General features: G+C 49.0%; 1 protein-coding gene across 3 annotated transcripts in view; it reads left to right on the top strand.

The window, feature by feature from the left end:
- LOC134957622 (NADH-cytochrome b5 reductase-like) overlaps window positions 1–18,042 on the top strand; it is a 65,173-nt gene extending 47,131 nt beyond the window's left edge. For all 3 annotated transcript variants that reach the window (XM_063939641.1, XM_063939642.1, XM_063939643.1), the window contains 4 exons: window positions 13,488–13,575; window positions 14,627–14,731; window positions 15,586–15,789; window positions 17,208–18,042. In XM_063939641.1, the coding sequence (XP_063795711.1) occupies window positions 13,488–13,575; window positions 14,627–14,731; window positions 15,586–15,789; window positions 17,208–17,411 (601 nt within the window). In that variant the 3' untranslated portion in view covers window positions 17,412–18,042. The remainder of the gene's footprint in view (window positions 1–13,487; window positions 13,576–14,626; window positions 14,732–15,585; window positions 15,790–17,207) is intronic.
- Window positions 18,043–20,733: the final 2,691 nt, after the last annotated feature.

The following is a 20,733-nucleotide window of genomic DNA, read 5'->3' as shown; positions in this document are numbered from 1 at the left end:
TTCTCTCAGGAAAGACGGCAGCGATGGGCCGAGGACCGATTCCGGAACTTTGCGTATTCGTAAGTTATTCCTACGCGAGCGATTTTCCTGGTCCTCTTGTCGCTCTTTAAGAGTCTCCATTTTTTCGTGCAACCTAATGAGCTCTCTGTCAAGGCAATGTTGGGAGCGGCAGAGATCATCAGTCTTCGTTTCCAATGCATCCGTTCAGTTACCGAGAGCTGTTTAAATTCTGCAATAGCGTTAGAGAGTTCCTGTTTGAACACCGACTGCACTCCCTCCAGTAGGCTCGACATTACCGCCTGAATCTGGGGGTCGATCCCAGCTTCTGAAGAGCACGGAGAGGGAGGGGAGTTTGTGGTCATGTTGGGGTTCTGCGGGCCCTTTGATTTTGAGCCAGAGAAGTTAGTCGGGGCTTGCGTTACTTTCTTGTTTTTGGACATAATGGTACATATAAAAGGGGAAAGGAGTGGGAGAGAAAAAGAAAAAAGAAAAAAAAAAGGAAGAAAAAATTATTAAAGAAAGGACACAGTCCGTAAATTGTATAGTAGGCGAGCGGCCCAGGCAGGTCAGGTTGCTGACTTACGGCTCCAACCCGGGCTCCTATGGGAGCGGGAAAGCAAGTATTTCAGGCTTTAGGTAGCTCGTAGGGTGGAGGAGGGAGCCGCAGCAAATTCGTAGAGATTAACCGAGGTCCAAATTGTGAGTTATTCCAGGCTTCAGTTAGTGTAGTTCAAGTAGTTAACAGCAGCGGCCACCAGAGGGGGACGGATTGTCAGCTTCAGGTACACCAACAAAGGAGTCGGGAGGAAGGTGCCAAAGAGTATTATATATAAAGTCCAGCTACATAATTATGGCACGCGTAGTATTTTATTATATTGTATTATATCATCATAAGAATGATTCGAGGATACATGGATCTGTGTGTCACAATAATGGAGCCGTAACTCTTTCAGGTGCTATCCCTGCAGCTGGGGTAAATCGCAGCCCAACCTCTCATCCAGTGGCCTAGGTACACATGGTGGGTATTAAAGCATTTCTATGGCCGTCTCAGCTACGGGCGGTAGTGCGAGCTGGTTCTGCAATCCGACAGGGGTGAGGAAAGTATGAAGCAGTGCAGCTTTACCTTTACTCCGGCCGATTGCCAGGGAGCAAGATGGCGGCTTTGGATTCCTGTCACAGGCCTTAGTGGAAGGGAGAGGAGATTCCCTCCAGATTCGGTGGTGGTGTTAGTGGGTCTGATCCCCGCGGTCACAGCCTCCCCCGCCGGGTCTGGCGTCCGCAATGAGGTTGGGTACAGCGGCAGCAGCAGCCACGGACAGATCGAGCGGCACAGCCGCGGTTCCGCGCTCCCGCGCCGTCCGGCCACCCAGCGGGGTCGTGATCAGCTCCGGGGGAGTCCTCCGGCCCGGTCGGCTCACTGCAGATGGGGAGACCGCACCTCGGGGAAGCTGTCCAGAGACCCCGATCCACCGCTGCGGCCCCGCTCACAATCTCGCCGCGGCACTTACGGTCCGGGTGCCGCACTACTCCCGCCCCCGGCTTCTGCCGAGCAGGTAGGCCGCAACCCGCACGGGTCTCAGGGGCACCCGCCGGCTCCGCAACCCACCGCTCCACAGCCAGCAGGAGCTCAACAGCCTTGGGGTGTTGGTTATGAGGCTATATCTGTTGCCGGGAGGGTGATTTATATTGTCAGGAGCAGGAGCACTGATTCAGCACGTGTTCCCCTCTCGATGGCCAGGCCACCGAGGCGCACACTTTCTACGCTGTGGACAGAGCAACTCTGCTATGGTTCTAAACACTCCACCTTTGGCACACCATCGCATGCACCACTGACGCATGTCCCAGGCTATGGCAGACGCATTCTGATATTCCTCTAAACATGGCCTCTGTGGCTGCAGCTCTGCGTTTGGGAACGCAGACGTGTTCCCTGGCACACTGGGGACACACCCATGAGATGGACTTTTTTGAGTTCAATTCAGGTCACCTCCAGGAACGCCCATGGATCTGTGTTACCAGATCTAACGCCAGCGGCTCCGCTCACAACAGAACTGCACAAATGTCGCCATTGCGTCCACCTCTGCATCAGGTCTACAGGCTCCCATCATGTCATGTGTAGGCAAAGGAAGATGGGGAGGATTGTACAGCACAGGAAGAGGGCGGATGGGTGTTCCAAAGCCTCTCTGCTCTCTCCATAATGTGAGTGTGGTTCCCATTGTTGTCCATGGCACTGAATTAGAAATCATTAATAGCAGCATTAAGAACAAATAAAGTATAAATGGTAATTATTAAAATGTATCCCCTAATTTTAAAATGCTGCTTTAACTAATTATTGAAAAAAAACCCTGTCACCTGCTGTTCACACGATGGAGACGGCATCCGGATGCTAGGTTGACATAACTAAGGTCGATAGTCATTAGGTCGACCACTATTGGTTGACATGCATTAGGTCGACACAGGAAAGGTCGACATGCTTTTTTTTACAATTTTGTTTTCATTTTCAATTTTTTCATACTTTACTATCCACGTGGACTACGATTGGGAATAGTAACCTGTGCAGAGTGCAGCAAGGCAACTTGTCCGCAGCAAAGCGCGCCATGCAAGGGCGGGAAAGCAAGTATTTCAGGCTTTAGGTAGCTCGTAGGGTGGAGGAGGGAGCCGCAGCAAATTCGTAGAGATTAACCGAGGTCCAAATTGTGAGTTATTCCAGGCTTCAGTTAGTGTAGTTCAAGTAGTTAACAGCAGCGGCCACCAGAGGGGGACGGATTGTCAGCTTCAGGTACACCAACAAAGGAGTCGGGAGGAAGGTGCCAAAGAGTATTATATATAAAGTCCAGCTACATAATTATGGCACACGTAGTATTTTATTATATTGTATTATATCATCATAAGAATGATTCGAGGATACATGGATCTGTGTGTCACAATAATGGAGCCGTAACTCTTTCAGGTGCTATCCCTGCAGCTGGGGTAAATCGCAGCCCAACCTCTCATTCAGTGGCCTAGGTACACATGGTGGGTATTAAAGCATTTCTATGGCCGTCTCAGCTACGGGCGGTAGTGCGAGCTGGTTCTGCAATCCTGCAGGGGTGAGGAAAGTATGAAGCAGTGCAGCTTTACCTTTACTCCGGCCGATTACCAGGGAGCAAGATGGCGGCTTTGGATTCCTGTCACAGGCCTTAGTGGAAGGGAGAGGAGATTCCCTCCAGATTCGGTGGTGGTGTTAGTGGGTCTGATCCCCGCGGTCACAGCCTCCCCCGCCGGGTCTGGCGTCCGCAATGAGGTTGGGTACAGCGGCAGCAGCAGCCACGGACAGATCGAGCGGCACAGCCGCGGTTCCGCGCTCCCGCGCCGTCCGGCCACCCAGCGGGGTCGTGATCAGCTCCGGGGGAGTCCTCCGGCCCGGTCGGCTCACTGCAGATGGGGAGACCGCACCTCGGGGAAGCTGTCCAGAGACCCCGATCCACCGCTGCGGCCCCGCTCACAATCTCGCCGCGGCACTTACGGTCCGGGTGCCGCACTACTCCCGCCCCCGGCTTCTGCCGAGCAGGTAGGCCGCAACCCGCACGGGTCTCAGGGGCACCCGCCGGCTCCGCAACCCACCGCTCCACAGCCAGCAGGAGCTCAACAGCCTTGGGGTGTTGGTTATGAGGCTATATCTGTTGCCGGGAGGGTGATTTATATTGTCAGGAGCACTGATTCAGCACGTGTTCCCCTCTCGATGGCCAGGCCACCGAGGCGCACACTTTCTACGCTGTGGACAGAGCAACTCTGCTATGGTTCTAAACACTCCACCTTTGGCACACCATCGCATGCACCACTGACGCATGTCCCAGGCTATGGCAGACGCATTCTGATATTCCTCTAAACATGGCCTCTGTGGCTGCAGCTCTGCGTTTGGGAACGCAGACGTGTTCCCTGGCACACTGGGGACACACCCATGAGATGGACTTTTTTGAGTTCACTTCAGGTCACCTCCAGGAACGCCCATGGATCTGTGTTACCAGATCTAACGCCAGCGGCTCCGCTCACAACAGAACTGCACAAATGTCGCCATTGCGTCCACCTCTGCATCAGGTCTACAGGCTCCCATCATGTCATGTGTAGGCAAAGGAAGATGGGGAGGATTGTACAGCACAGGAAGAGGGCGGATGGGTGTTCCAAAGCCTCTCTGCTCTCTCCATAATGTGAGTGTGGTTCCCATTGTTGTCCATGGCACTGAATTAGAAATCATTAATAGCAGCATTAAGAACAAATAAAGTATAAATGGTAATTATTAAAATGTATCCCCTAATTTTAAAATGCTGCTTTAACTAATTATTGAAAAAAAACCCTGTCACCTGCTGTTCACACGATGGAGACGGCATCCGGATGCTAGGTTGACATAACTAAGGTCGATAGTCATTAGGTCGACCACTATTGGTTGACATGCATTAGGTCGACACAGGAAAGGTCGACATGCTTTTTTTTACAATTTTGTTTTCATTTTCAATTTTTTCATACTTTACTATCCACGTGGACTACGATTGGGAATAGTAACCTGTGCAGAGTGCAGCAAGGCAACTTGTCCGCAGCAAAGCGCGCCATGCAAGGGCGGGAAAGCAAGTATTTCAGGCTTTAGGTAGCTCGTAGGGTGGAGGAGGGAGCCGCAGCAAATTCGTAGAGATTAACCGAGGTCCAAATTGTGAGTTATTCCAGGCTTCAGTTAGTGTAGTTCAAGTAGTTAACAGCAGCGGCCACCAGAGGGGGACGGATTGTCAGCTTCAGGTACACCAACAAAGGAGTCGGGAGGAAGGTGCCAAAGAGTATTATATATAAAGTCCAGCTACATAATTATGGCACACGTAGTATTTTATTATATTGTATTATATCATCATAAGAATGATTCGAGGATACATGGATCTGTGTGTCACAATAATGGAGCCGTAACTCTTTCAGGTGCTATCCCTGCAGCTGGGGTAAATCGCAGCCCAACCTCTCATTCAGTGGCCTAGGTACACATGGTGGGTATTAAAGCATTTCTATGGCCGTCTCAGCTACGGGCGGTAGTGCGAGCTGGTTCTGCAATCCTGCAGGGGTGAGGAAAGTATGAAGCAGTGCAGCTTTACCTTTACTCCGGCCGATTACCAGGGAGCAAGATGGCGGCTTTGGATTCCTGTCACAGGCCTTAGTGGAAGGGAGAGGAGATTCCCTCCAGATTCGGTGGTGGTGTTAGTGGGTCTGATCCCCGCGGTCACAGCCTCCCCCGCCGGGTCTGGCGTCCGCAATGAGGTTGGGTACAGCGGCAGCAGCAGCCACGGACAGATCGAGCGGCACAGCCGCGGTTCCGCGCTCCCGCGCCGTCCGGCCACCCAGCGGGGTCGTGATCAGCTCCGGGGGAGTCCTCCGGCCCGGTCGGCTCACTGCAGATGGGGAGACCGCACCTCGGGGAAGCTGTCCAGAGACCCCGATCCACCGCTGCGGCCCCGCTCACAATCTCGCCGCGGCACTTACGGTCCGGGTGCCGCACTACTCCCGCCCCCGGCTTCTGCCGAGCAGGTAGGCCGCAACCCGCACGGGTCTCAGGGGCACCCGCCGGCTCCGCAACCCACCGCTCCACAGCCAGCAGGAGCTCAACAGCCTTGGGGTGTTGGTTATGAGGCTATATCTGTTGCCGGGAGGGTGATTTATATTGTCAGGAGCACTGATTCAGCACGTGTTCCCCTCTCTATGGCCAGGCCACCGAGGCGCACACTTTCTACGCTGTGGACAGAGCAACTCTGCTATGGTTCTAAACACTCCACCTTTGGCACACCATCGCATGCACCACTGACGCATGTCCCAGGCTATGGCAGACGCATTCTGATATTCCTCTAAACATGGCCTCTGTGGCTGCAGCTCTGCGTTTGGGAACGCAGACGTGTTCCCTGGCACACTGGGGACACACCCATGAGATGGACTTTTTTGAGTTCAATTCAGGTCACCTCCAGGAACGCCCATGGATCTGTGTTACCAGATCTAACGCCAGCGGCTCCGCTCACAACAGAACTGCACAAATGTCGCCATTGCGTCCACCTCTGCATCAGGTCTACAGGCTCCCATCATGTCATGTGTAGGCAAAGGAAGATGGGGAGGATTGTACAGCACAGGAAGAGGGCGGATGGGTGTTCCAAAGCCTCTCTGCTCTCTCCATAATGTGAGTGTGGTTCCCATTGTTGTCCATGGCACTGAATTAGAAATCATTAATAGCAGCATTAAGAACAAATAAAGGATAAATGGTAATTATTAAAATGTATCCCCTAATTTTAAAATGCTGCTTTAACTAATTATTGAAAAAAAACCCTGTCACCTGCTGTTCACACGATGGAGACGGCATCCGGATGCTAGGTTGACATAACTAAGGTCGATAGTCATTAGGTTGACCACTATTGGTTGACATGCATTAGGTCGACACAGGAAAGGTCGACATGCTTTTTTTTACAATTTTGTTTTCATTTTCAATTTTTTCATACTTTACTATCCACGTGGACTACGATTGGGAATAGTAACCTGTGCAGAGTGCAGCAAGGCAACTTGTCCGCAGCAAAGCGCGCCATGCAAGGGAACGCGGTGCACTAATTGAGGTTTCTGGCCACTTTACAGCGTAACAAAAAACACAAAACCCCCCACAAAAACCCATGTCGACCTTTTCATGGGTCAACCTTTTTGTAATGTAGAACTATTTGGCATGTCGACCAAGTGCCTGTCGGCCTTTTGGTGTCGACCTAATGACTGTCGACCTTACTCAGGTTGACCCTATGGAGACATAGGGGTTTATTTGCGAAGCATCAGGTTGTAAAACCTGGCCTGTGTGAAGGTGTTTTTGCCTGATATTTAAAAGGACAATGCTTTTACTAGCTGTGTCTTGATAGTAAAAGCATTGCCCTTTTTAATATTAGGCATAAACACAATCAGGAGCTCTGGGTTTTACAGCTCGGCTTAGTATCAGTAATAATGAGAATTAATTATCATTTCACTAGGAACAATCACTGAGGTACATCATGGCTAATATTCCTGAAGCTCAAGTTCCTAGCGAATTCATGGGCTGCATGCTCATGAAGTATGGTTCAGCCCACAAGTAACTTCCTCTTCCATATGTAAATCGCTTTTTCTACCTGGAAAGCCATTACTAATATGTTGTTGCATGAAGGGTCCTGTAACACAACAGACATACACTTAATTGAGATAATAGGGTAAATGTATTATAGCGGCACGGATCGTCATTACCGAGGCGAAACAGGAAGAGACATCGACAATATGTATGAACATCTTGTCTGCCGAAGCGGGGGAGTGAAAACTCCTCCCTCCAGCTATGCCCCCTGAGCACACGGCGCATCACCTTAGTGCTGACGCGCTGTGTCTCCCTGCCTTGCCGCCTCCACTGCGCATGTACGGGATCTCGCTACTCATTCCTGAGCAGTCCGGAGCTGGCAACCGGCAGGGACAGCTCTGTCCCTACTGTGGTATATGGGCATCGCCACCTGCAGCTGCCGGAAATATTGCCCGTTCCTACATTGCCCCTCATATCAGCTTGATATCTTTTAGCTAGCAGCGCCGATATATCACTGTGCCCGCACCACTGCTGTAATACATGGGGGAGAAGCGGTATCAGTGCACATAACGTGCACTGATACTGCTTCTTCCCCATATCGACAGGTCATACATTCACCCCCATAAACTAAGGACACCAGCAGTACAAATATTCCATATGACATTTCTCTTACGTCCTAGAGGATGCTGGGGTCCACATTAGTACCATGGGGTATAGACGGGTCCACCAGGAGCCATTGGCACTTTAAGAGTTTGAGAGTGTGGGCTGGCTCCTCCCTCTTTGCCCCTCCTACCAGACTCAGTTTAGAAAATGTGCCCGGATGAGCCGGTCACAGCTAGGGGAGCTCTCCAGAGTTTCCCTAGAAAAGTTTTATTTAGAGTTTATTATTTTACAGGGAGGCTGCTGGCAACAGCCTCACTGCTTCGTGGGACTAAGGGGGATCGCTCGCCCCAGCAGCATGCTGCCACCCCCTTACAGAGCTAAAGAATCGGTGGCGAGGGAGACACCGACCCCCCTAGCAAGCGGGGGATCGGTGTGAAGATGGCGGCAGCAGGGTAGGAGCGCAGTATTAACTGCGCTTCGAGAGGCTCAGCGGTACATGGTGCGGCGCTGTGAGGGGCGCCCTGAGCCAGCGCTACACCCTACACTGGTCCCAAAGCCTGTCGGGGGTTCTCGGATCTCAGCCAGCACTCAATCCTCAGGCCAGTATTATCAGTGGAAGAGCGGGAAGACAGCGCCATTTTGGAGGCGGAGCTTTTCCTCAGAGTGGACCCAGCAGCATTCAGCACCATTTTCCTGCCTGCACAGCGCTGATCAGGAGAAACAGGTCCCTCCACAGCAACTCCAGCGATCTGTAAATGGTACCAGGGGGTTGTAGAAGTGGGACGGGGGGGCTGCAATACGACTGTGTATCCTATTAAGGTGCACAGTCAGCGCTGACAAGGGGCCTCCCTTTGGTTAGAAGCGCTGTGTGTGGGTTGGCTCCAATCCATACTTACCGATATTCTGGCTGCTCTCTGCGGGAGAGAGCAGCCAGGTCGGCTCAGCGGGCGGGCAGGGGAGGCTGTGCTGTAAAGGAGGGGGTGGCCGGAGGCGGGACAGGGGCGGAGCAAGGGCGGGACGGGGGTGGAGCAAGGACGGGGTCACCGTGACACCTCCTCTAAGCCACGCCCCCTGTAATGCCGCGATACACTGCAGGGGGCGTGGCTATGATGACGCGATTCAGCAAGAATCGCGTCATCGACTGCCCGGACCGCCCACTTTACACACTAAGTGGGCGGACGGGCAGGGGGGACCCCGCAAATCGGGAGACTTGCCTGCTCTTCCGGGGGGCCGGGAGGGTCACCCGATTTTCGGGAGCCTCCCGACCATTCCGGGAGAGTAGGCAAGTATGCTCCAATCTCTGTGTCTCTCTTGCCATTCTTGGGGGAAGAAAATCTGTCTGCCCTCCCCTGTGTGTGTGTGGAGTGTTTGGTGGTCTCCTTTAGCTATGTCCAGGGACACTGTGTCATATGCTGCGGAGGATATGTCCTCCCAGGATGATCCCATTCCATGTAATTAGGATAGCACTGGTTTAGCACAGATTCCAGCAAGGGAACCTGAGTGGTTTTCCTCTATCATATCTTGGATTTCTCAGATCTCAGACAGGGTTGCAAGTAATGAATATGCAAACCAGGTATTACAGAACTCTATGGCAGTATGGCCCGATTCTGGTACCTCAGGATACCCCGCTATATGGGGGTAATTCCAAGTTGATCGCAGCAGGAAATATTTTAGCAGTTGGGCAAAACCATGTGCACTGCAGGGGGGACAGATATAACATGTGCAGAGAGAGTTAGATTTGGGTGGGTTATTTTGTTTCTGTGCAGGGTAAATACTGGGTGCTTTCTTTTTACACTGCAATTTAGATTGCAGATTGAACACACCACACCCAAATCTAACTCTCTCTGCACATGTTATATCTGCCTCCCCTGCAGTGCACATGGTTTTGCACAACTGCTAAAAAATTTCCTGCTGCGATCAACTTGGAATTACCCCCTATATCCCCACAAATGTGCGCTTGTTCATGTCATGCAAGATCACACAGATACCGATTCTGACACCACAGGCGGTAATGGGGATGTGTTGCGGGGGTCTGCCTCTCTTGCAAAGGGGGTGCAATTGATGATAGAGGCTATCAGGGATGTGTTGAATATTAATGATACCACACCTGAGCAGGTTGAGGAGGCTTTTTTCACTGAAAATAAGAAAGCCTCGCTAACCTTCCCTGCGTCAAAGGAATTAAATGCTATATTAGAGAAAGCATGGGAAAACCCTGAGAAAAAATTCCAGATCCCTAAAAGGGTCCAGGTGGCGTTTCCTTTCCCTGAGGAGGATAGAAAAAAATGAGAAAACCCAGCAATTGTTGACGCATCTGTGTCCAGACTCTCAAAAAAGGTGGTTTTACCTGTTCCGGGATTTACCGCCTCAAAGGAGCCGGCTGATCGTAAAATTGATAATACACTTAAATCAATGTACACCGCTTCGGGGACCATATTACTTCGCACTATTGCTAGTGCATGGATTGCAAAAGCTATAGTAAAGTGGTCAGGCACCTTACTTGAGGATTGAATACGATGGATAAGGGCGATGTTGAATGGTTTTTGCATAACATTCACTATTCAGCAGGTTTTATGGTAGAATCCATGAAAGACCTGGGTTCCATGGCTGCGGGAATCTCTTCCATGTCTGTTTCAGCTCGTCGGGGACTGTGGCTGCACCAGTGGTTGGCCGACGTAGAATCCAGGAAAAGTGTGGAGTCCCTACCCTACACAGGTCAGGCTCTCTTTGAGGAAGCTTTGGATGCGTGGATATTCACGGCTACAGCGGGTAAGTCTCCGTTTCTTCCCTCAGCTGCACCTGCTCCAAAGAAATACTTCTCTTCATCAGCATCACAGTCCTTTCGGCCTAACAAGCCTAGAAAGGCCAAACCGTCCAATACCTTCTTTAGGGGAGGTCGAGTTAAATCCAAGGTGATGGCAGAGATGATGATGATTCTCCTCCGCAAACAAGGGGTGAACGTCATTCCACATCTGGACGATCTGCTGATAAAGGCATCGTCCAAGGAGAAGCTGTTGCAGTCCATTGTTCTCACAACCCTCCTACTCAGACTCCACGGTTGGATTCTGAACCTTCCAAAATCACATTTGGAACCAACCCAGAGGTTGTCTTTTCTGGGGATGATCCTCGACACAGACGTGCAGAGGGTGTTTCTTCCGCAGGAAAAGGCGTTGGTGATACAAACAATGGTCCGGGATGTCCTGAAGCCAGCCCGGGTGTCGGTTCATCAATGCATTCGCCTTTTGGGAAAGATGGTGGTCTCTTGCGAGGCTGTCCAGTACGGGAGGTTCCATGCTCGGGCCTTCCAACTGGATCTCCTAATCAAGTGGTCAGGATCTCATCTCCACATGCACCAGAGAATTCGTCTGTCGCCAAAGGCCAGGATTTCACTCCTCTGGTGGCTCCAATTGCCTCACCTTCTGGAGGGCCGCAGGTTTGGGATTCAGGACTGGGTCCTTCTAACCACGGATATGAGTCTTCGGGGCTGGGGCGCAGTCACTCAAGGGGAAACCTTCCAAGGAAGGTGGTCAAGTCTGGAAGCCGGCCTGCCGATCAACCTCCTGGAACTAAAGAGCCGCCTACAACGGTCTTCTTCAGGCGGCCCATCTTCTTAGAGATCGGGCCATTCAAGTACAGTCAGACAATGTAACGACGGTGGCTTACATAAACCGACAGGGCTGAACAAAGTGCAGAGCGGCAATGTCAAAGGTGACAAGAATCATCCTCTGGGCAGAAAGACACGCGTTGGCGCTCTCAGCAATCTTCATTCCTCAGCAGACACGTTCTCCACCCAGGGGAGTGGGGTCTCCATCCGGAGGTGTTCAAGGAAATAACAGACCTTTGGGGGTTACCCCAAATAGATATGATGGCCTCTTGTCTCAACAAGAAGCTTTGATGCTATTGTTCCAGGTGGAGGAACCCACAAGCAGTGGCAGTGGACGCCCTGGTGTCTCCGTGGGAGTTCCAGTCGGTGTACGTGTTTCCACCACTTCCACTCATTCCAAGAGTTCTAAAGCTCGTAAGGAGAACAAGAGTTCAAGCGATCCTCATTGCTCCAGTCTGGCCAAGGCGGGCTTGGTACGCGGACCTTCTGAATCTCTTGCAGGAAGAGCCGAGGCCTCTTCCTCTTCGGAAGGACCTGCTGCAGCAGGGGCCGTTCGCCTATCAAGACTTACCGCGGCTATGTTTGACGACATGGAAGTTGAGCGCCTGATACTTGCTCGGAAGGGCATTCCGAAGAAGGTCATTCCTACACTGATGCAGGCTAGGAAAGGGGTAACGTCTAAGCATTAACATCGTATTTGGAAGAAATATGTCTCTTGGTGTGAGTCCAAGAGGTTTCCTACGGTGGAGTTTCAACTGGGATGTTTCCTCCTCTTCCTGCAAGCAGGTGTGGATATGGGCCTGAGGTTGGGATCTGTGAAGGCCCAGATTTTGTCCCTGTTCATTTTCTTCCAGAAACAATTGGCTGCCCTCCCTGAGGTTCAGACCTTTTTGAAGGGAGTTCTGCACATTCAACCTCCCTTTGTACCGCCTACGTCGCCTTGGGACCTTAACGTGGTGTTGCAGTTCCTCCAGTCAGACTGGTTTGAGCCTCTACAGGAGGTTGAGGTCAAGTTTCTTACATGGAAGGCTGTCACGTTGTTGGCCTTAGCTTCTGCTAGACGTGTGTCAGAATTGGGGGCTTTCTCTTGTAAAAGCCCTTACTTGATCTACCACGAAGATAGAGCTGAGCTCCGGACACGTCAGCAGTTTCTTCCAAAGGTTGTGTTGGCATTTCATATCAACCAACCTATTGTGGTGCTAGTGGCTACTGACTCCTCAATTTTGCCAAAGTTCTTGGATGTTGTGAGGGCTTTGAGAATCTATGTGAAGAGGACTGCTCGTCACAGGAAATCGGACTCTTTGTTTGTCCTGTATGATCCCAAGAAAATTGGATGTCCTCCTTCAAAGCAGACGATCTCTCGCTGGATTAGATTCACTATCCAGCATGTTTATTCTGCGGCAGGACTGCAGTGTCCAAAATCTGTTAAGGCCCACTCTGCTCGTAAGGTGGGTTCTTCCTGGGCAGCTGCCTGTGGTGTCTCGGCGTTACAACTTTGCCGAGCGGCAACTTGGTCTGGGTCGAACACATTTGCTAAGTTCTACAAGTTCAATACTTAGGCCTTTGATGATCTGAAGTTCCGTTATTCAGTTCTGCAGGAGCCTCCGCGCTCTTCCTCCCGTTCTGGGAGCTTTGGTACATCCCCATGGTACTAATGTGGACCCCAGCATCCTCTAGGATGTAAGAGAAAATAGGATTTTGATTACCTACCGGTAAATCCTTTTCTCGTAGTCCGTAGAGGATGCTGGATGCCCACCCAGCGCTTCGTTTTCCTGCAACCGTTATCTGGTTCAGTACAACTTTGTTTAGTTATGTGCTGCATTGTTACTTGGTAAGTAATGTTTCAGCAGTTGCTGAGTTTTTCAAGCTAGTAAGCTTGATTTGCCTTGTACAGTATGTGTGAGCTGGTATGAATCTCGCCACTATCTGTGTTAAATCCTTCTCTCGAAGATGTCCTTCTCCTCGGGCACAGTTTCTAGACTGAGTCTGGTAGGAGGGGCATAGAGGGAGGAGCCAGCCCACACTCTCAAACTCTTAAAGTGCCAGTGGCTCCTAGTGGACCCGTCTATACCCCGTGGTACTAATGACCCCAGCATCCTCTACGGACTACGAGAAAAGGATTTACCGGTAGGTAACCAAAATCCTATTTTTCCCTGTCACAGGAGTATTATATTTAATTTGCCTTACACTTGTGGTCTTATTGTGTTGTTATCCTAGGGGAACAGTCAATGGATTGGAGATACAAAGAGCATATACCCCCATTAGTGCCATAGATGTGACGGGCTACTTTGAGGTATTAATAAAGGTAAATGTATTTCCTTGTTAGTTACCCATACAGCTTCATACGATGCAGCTCGTTCTCAGATGGGTAGTTAAAGGAATAGATTTTTGTAGAAATCACATGTATAGTAAAGTTATAAGGTTGAGCAGTGGTTCCCAAACTGGGTGCCTTGGGACACTTGCAGGGGTGCCCTGGGTTGGTGGTCCAGGACCAATTCAAATTATTTATGGTCAATGTAATAGGGAAAGCCAGTGCTTGTGGCTGCCCATCATTACATATGTGTACAAGCATTGAGATCCTTAAAACCTGGACTTTTGGGAAACTCTGCTAGAGACACTTGTTTTTAAGCTGGACGCATCTTGAGGTTCGTCAGATTTAACGTGTGCATGTAAATACGTTTTTTTCCTGCGTACGTTCTGAGCACATGTGGTGTGACCTGGAAATGAGCCTCAGTGTTGGGAGCACTCTTTTTTGCAGTGAAAAAGACTCTTATGCCTGTAAATGCTGCGTTCCAGCTTTAATGCAGCATAAAATGAAAGGGATATGGTCATTAGGTCGACGTGGTCAATATGTCGACGTGTGATAAGTTGACATGGGAAAAAGTCAACATGAGTTTTTCATTTTTATTTTATTTATTCTTTTACTTTTTCATACTTTACGATCCACGTGGACTACAGTTGGGAATGGTAACCTGTGCCGAGCACTGCGGTAGCGGAGCGAGGCACCTTGCACGAAGTAAGGCGAGGGGACACGGTGCACTAGTTGGGGTTCCTTGTCACTTTACGAAGAAAACGACACCAAAAACAGTAAAAAAAAACCTCATATCGACCTTTTTCCATGTAGACCTAGTACATGTCGACCTATTGACCATGTCGACCTAATGACCCATAACCAAATGAAATAACTTGGGGGAGCGCAAATTAACCTTCTAAATATACTGTCATATAAATCTTTTGAGAGAAGCTGGAAGTCTGGGAAGTTTTGTGGACACCAGACTCTGGACAACCCTGGCTTAGATCTAGCAGCAGTCTGTAAAAGATATTACATATATTAATGTATGGGTTTATTGTTGCAGATTTATGAGCACGGCTTGATGTCACAGTGTATAAAATGCTGGAGACCAGGAGCATCTATAGCATGGAGGGGACCCTTTGGGGGCTTCTCATACACACCCAACAAGGTCAGATTTTAGATGTATTACTGTATGTATTATAATAGTGTAATAGTGCTGGAAGCTAATGAAGAAATGCCAATATTATGGGATGTTCTTCATCTATAAGACTTTGTTAGGAAACACCATAAATGTGGTTCCACCATGCTTTTCTATTAGTCCGCCTGGCATAGTTCAAGGTGATCGTCCACTTTCAGTTCAATGAGCTGCCCATAAAATGATCTGGTCCTAGATTTCCATGCATTTATCCTTTAATATATCGGTTTAGCTACATTTATGTCTTAAATTAACAAGTAGAGTGAGGGAACATTAGAACTATTACACAGTCAAAGCATCTCTGGCAAGTCTCTGCGGATCTCTCACTTTATTGGATGTTTTCTCAAATTCTATGAACACAGATTTTGTGGCCATTAAAAAAAAACTAAATTTGCAAGTTTACATAATTTGCTGCCTGTGGTTCAGATGGTAATAAAACATTTTTGTATTGGTGATTGTTATGATGACCGTGCAGGGCTGATAACCCGGCTACAGTTCTGTGTATGAGCCTTATTTCATATGGTTTTTCCACCTTTCTCCATCGTTGTGACAGGAGCCTCACGTCAGTACTCTGTGCTGCTGGGGGTCCCTGCTCCTCACATCACAACAGTACTACTGTCCTCACTAACATAATCACATAAGTGCACAGGTCACTTCCTCTAACAAGATCATCAAGACACTTCTCCTGAAATACTCTGCATTGCTGTTTGCATTCAGATTATCCAAGTGGCTAAAGGTTATCAACTTCAAAACAGGAGGTGTAATTGGCAAGCAGCAGTTGTGATGGAATGCAATACTGTGAATTAACCCTCTCTTCTCCTTCTTAGTACGGGGAGCTACTTATGCTGTGCTCAGGAACAGGAATAGCTCCAATGCTTCCTATCCTGACCCATGTGACAGACAGTGAAGATGACGAGACCTTCATCACCCTGATCGTTTGCACTCGGACTTTTAAAAATCTTTATATGAAGAGCTTTCTAAAGGAACAGGCCAGATACTGGAATGTCAGGACCTTTTATGTCCTTAGTCAGGTGAGTGCTCAGTGTTTGCTCCTATGTTAGGTAAGTTGGCATATAACTTGTTTGCCTATTAGTTAGGTCACTGGCATAGTACAAGTAATATACATGTTTTTAAGATAATTAAGGAATGTTAATGTTTGAACATACACAAGAATCAATCCTTATAGTATAGGGTAAGTGTGTATTAAATTCATAGCAGTACACTACACAAATCAGGTATGTAGTTCATGGTATATATGATTCGTAAGGCAGCGGCAGCTTGGAGTGTCTGGAAGGCTAAGGTAGAGAGTTCCAGAGAATAGGTGCAGCACAAGATAAATTCTTGAGGCATGAGCATTAAAATTAAACAGAGAGAAAGATATATGAGCAGAGTGGAGTTTTCCATATGGGACGTGCTCGAAAATATGTGTGGACTATAAGACCACTGGCAGTATATGAAGTATAGCCAGTTGTTTTGTGGGACACCACAGATGACTGTGTTAAAATTGTGTAGACTATTGGTTCCCAAACGTGGTCCTCAAGGCACCCCAACAGTTCAAGTTTTACGGATATCGGGGGGTCATTCCGAGTTGATCGTAGCTGTGCTAAATTTAGCACAGCTATGATCATCTTCCCTGACAGGCGGGGGGACGCCCAGCACAGGACTAATCTGCTTTGCATGTCAGTCCGGCCCCTTCCCGCACAAATACAAAAGCATTGCACAGTGGCGATGCTTTTGTATTTGTGGAGGAACTCCCGGCCAGCGCAGCTCCTGCGGCTGGCCAGGAGTTGATCGTAGCTGCCACTGGCCGAAGCGGCTGCGTGAGACGTCACACAGCCGCTGCGGCCTGCCCCCCCAACGGTCCGGCCACGCCTGCGTTGGCCGGACCGCGTCCCCTAAACGGCTGCTTAACGCCGCCGTCCTGCCCCCTTCCGCCCTGCGACCGCCTCTGCCTGTTAATCAGGCAGAGGTGATTGCTACAGAAACGACGGCCTTCGGCCGCCCGGCATTCGCCGGCACACTGCGGCGCCGGCACATGCGCAATTCCGACCCGATCGCTGCACTGCAATAAACTGCAGCGAGTGATCGGGTCGGAATGACCCCCTATCAATGCTTGGGTACAGGTGACTTAAGTAGTACTTAAGTCAGTTTGATTATACCATCTGTTCATAAGTAAGGATATCCATAAAACCTGCACTGTTGGGGTGCCTTGAGGACCGTGTTTGGGAACCACAGGTCTAGACAATAAGTTATTAAAGCATGGACCAGTCTTGTAGACCCTTTAGTAAGAAAGTGATGAATGTGCGAGGTGTTTTTATACTGTTGTAATTACATTGCAGTATTTTACTATTCTCTTAAGTAGCCACGTGCACCATTTCCTGCATTGTTTATTAATATTACATTGCTGTTTACGTCCTATGTATTGTTCATTGTTATTTGGGTTCTACAGGAGCAATCGCTAGAAAACCTGCCCCTGAGCTATAGGGAGAACTCAAAGCTTGGAAGAATAGACTCCGCCTTCTTAGCAATGGTGTTGGAGACCTGCAGGCGGAAACCCTACACTCTCCTCTGTGGATCCGCATCATTTACTGAGGACATGACAGACCTGCTGACACAGCAGGGGCAGGACCACCGCTCTGTCTTTTCTTTCTAACCGGCTAGTGATATTGTGACTATAACCATTGAAGTGGGACTCACTGTCTGTGGATAGTGTTTTATGGGACTGTATATAACAGATTGGTTATATAATTCTGCAACACCAGCGTTTTTATGTCTGAGAGATGCATTTTGATACCTGGCAGCAACTGCGGCCCGCAGCGCAGTTTGCCGGTGTCGGCAAACTGCGCATCCTCGGCATGCGCACAGTGCCAATGGATACGACCGCACTGTGATTGACAGCCGACAGCATTGCAGGGGCGGTGCAGGAAAAACGGGGGCGGGATGGTTGCGTGTGACGTCGCATGCAGCCACTCCGAGAAAAAAATTGTCCCCCAGGCTGCGCTACCAGGGGTCAACCTTAGAGCCAAAGAAACGAAATGGACCTCTATTGCGCAGGATAGGAGCAGCTAAGAATTTTGGTCAGGGGCTATCACCACCTGGTGAATGGAAAATAATTACGTAGAAAAAGTAATAACTCTGCGCTCCACAGTTAGATTTACAATGCAGGGTACATTCAATAACTTTCAATTCATAAAGAATAATACTTCCCTATTCAGATGAGTATTGGAATATCTTGTTGTATGTAAAGGTAATGGATTCTTCAGATAAACATTTCACAAACACTGGATTTTTCTCAGCGTGTTTACATGTAAAAAAAGAAGAAATGGAATCCGCACATGGGGGGTCATTCCAAGTTGATCGCTCGCTAGCTGTTTTTAGCAGCCGTGCAAACGCTACGCCGCTGCCCACTGGGAGTGTATTTTAGATTAGCAGAAGTGCAAACGAAAGGATCACACAGCGGCTACAAAATAATTTTGTGCAGTTTCAGAGTAGCTTCAGAACTACTCAGCACTTGCGATCACTTCAGACTGTTCAGTTTCTGTTTTGACGTCATGAACACGCCCTGCGTTCGCCCAGCCACACCTGTGTTTTTCCTGGCACGCCTGCGTTTTTCCGAACGCTCCCTGAAAACAGTCAGTTGACACCCAGAAACGCCCACTTCCTGTCAATCACTCTGCGGCCAGCAGTGCGACTGAAAAGCGTCGCTAGACCTTGTGTGAAACTACATCGGCCGTTGTGAAAGTACGTCGCGCGTGCGCATTGTGCCGCATGCGCAGAAGTGCCGTTTTTTTTGCATCATCGCTGCGCAGCGAACATTTTCAGCTATCGATCAACTCGGAATGACCCCCATAGTGTGAAAACTTTTTAACACTTAGCTAAACACATATGACACTCCCTGGGAAAATAAAACACTATCCTTTTATGGGGTGGTGATTTCTGACAATTAGTCTTTAGGGATCACCACTTGTGGTTGTTTCAAAAAAGCTTCTCACTTTTCTTACATACGTATACTGACGCTAGTGCATATAAAGGTATCTTTGATAAAATCAGGTGCTCACATGAAAGCTTCTTGTATCTTTAATGCTCACACATCAAGGTATGTTTTTCACCAAATATGATCCTTATCCAAAAAACTCTCAATATCCAGGATACGTAAAAAAGACACTTTTATTCCAAACAAACAAAAAAAAAAGCAGACATCCAATTCATTTACAGGGAGTCAATGGTGTTATGTCCTCATCTCTATACACACCGCTGGTGCTGATGTTAAACAGTCCCGGGAAAAAAGTCTTACCCAGAGGTGTGGGAGATGGATGTCCCCAATGAAAGGTCCTGGATGTTGCTGCAGTGCACCAAATCAACGCGTTTCGACCAGAGGATCTTTTTCAAGGTATTAGAACCTTAAGGGGGGTACTCACGGGAGAGATGTGTGCTGAGCGATCTTAACACAGACCGCTCAGCACACATCTCTCACCCCGCTCAGCACAGCGCGATGTGCTGAGCGAGGGGGAAAGCCGACGAGGGGCCGCTCACTTCACACAACGGTGAAGTGAGCAACCCGCTAGATTGAGCCTGCATGCAGCTCAATCTAGCATCGGCGATAGCGATGCGCGGGGCCGCGCATCGCTATCGCTGGAGGGCATACACACGGCAGATCCGTGCTTAAAATCTAAGCAATCTAGCAAGATTGCTTAGATTTTAAGCACGGATCTCTCCGTGTGTACCCCCCTTAAGATCTGATGCATCCGCAATCTAATTGTGGACGCATCAGGAGGCGGCCTCACACATGCTGGGCGGCCTTACCCTGTGCTTTGTGGCCCCCAACATATGCAGAGATGAATGCAGATCTGGCTGTGTTTATCTCTGAATAACCACCTGTGTTCATAATTAACCATTCATAACATTTTTTTTTATATAGTTTCAAAAGTTTTTTTTTTATATTTAAATATATTATGCACATCTGCAGAACAGATCTCCTTGTCTCTCCTAGGGGGACACAGTAGAGTGGCGCAGTCGCATGTGATCTAACCATGCCAGTTTAGTGGTTAAGGATAATTTTCCTGGATATTTTCAGTATAATAGTTGCTCTGTTACACTGGAATCACCAATATGTCATGTCACCTAAGACGCAATATGGTGGCAAACAAAGAAAAAGGTAAGATAAAATGAAGTGTGCCAAGGCTGCTCCTTGGACTACAATGGAAAAAGAAAAGTGTCACCTTACACTTGAATGGATATGGACAGTTCACACATCACCATAAAAGTCCATGGGCGCTCATATAACAGACAAAAACAATAAAAAAACATATAGTCTGAACCCCTTTTTTTTTATATTTCTCAGATGTTCGCCTATCCTAGTTTTCAGGGGTCTACTTGTTCTACCAATGTAGAACTTCTCACATGTACATTAAATGCAATAAATGACATTAGACGTATGACGTGATTAAATCTATTATTGTGTTTCTCTGACGTCCTAGTGGATGCTGGGAACTCCGTAAGGACCATGGGGAATAGCGGCTCCGCAGGAGACTGGGCACAAAAGAAAAGCTTTAGGACTACCTGGTGTGCACTGGCTCCTCCCCCTATGACCCTCCTCCAAGCCTCAGTTAGATTTTTGTGCCCGGCCGAGAAGGGTGCACACTAGGGGCTCTCCTGAGCTTCTTAGTGAAAGTTTAGTTTTAGGTTTTTTATTTTCAGTGAGACCTGCTGGCAACAGGCTCACTGCATCGAGGGACTAAGGGGAGAAGAAGCGAACTCACCTGCGTGCAGAGTGGATTGGGCTTCTTAGGCTACTGGACACCATTAGCTCCAGAGGGACCAAACACAGGCCCAGCCTCGGAGCTCGATCCCGGAGCCGCGCCGCCGGCCCCCTTACAGAGCCAGAAGCAAGAAGGTCCGGAAAAATCGGCGGCAGAAGACATCAGTCTTCAACAAGGTAGCGCACAGCACTGCAGCTGTGCGCCATTGTTACTCTG

This window comes from Pseudophryne corroboree, chromosome 9 (assembly GCF_028390025.1).
Source record: "Pseudophryne corroboree isolate aPseCor3 chromosome 9, aPseCor3.hap2, whole genome shotgun sequence".
Lineage (NCBI taxonomy): Eukaryota > Metazoa > Chordata > Amphibia > Anura > Myobatrachidae > Pseudophryne > Pseudophryne corroboree.
Note: the sequence above shows the minus strand (reverse complement) of the source record. Positions and strands in the feature narration are given on the sequence as shown.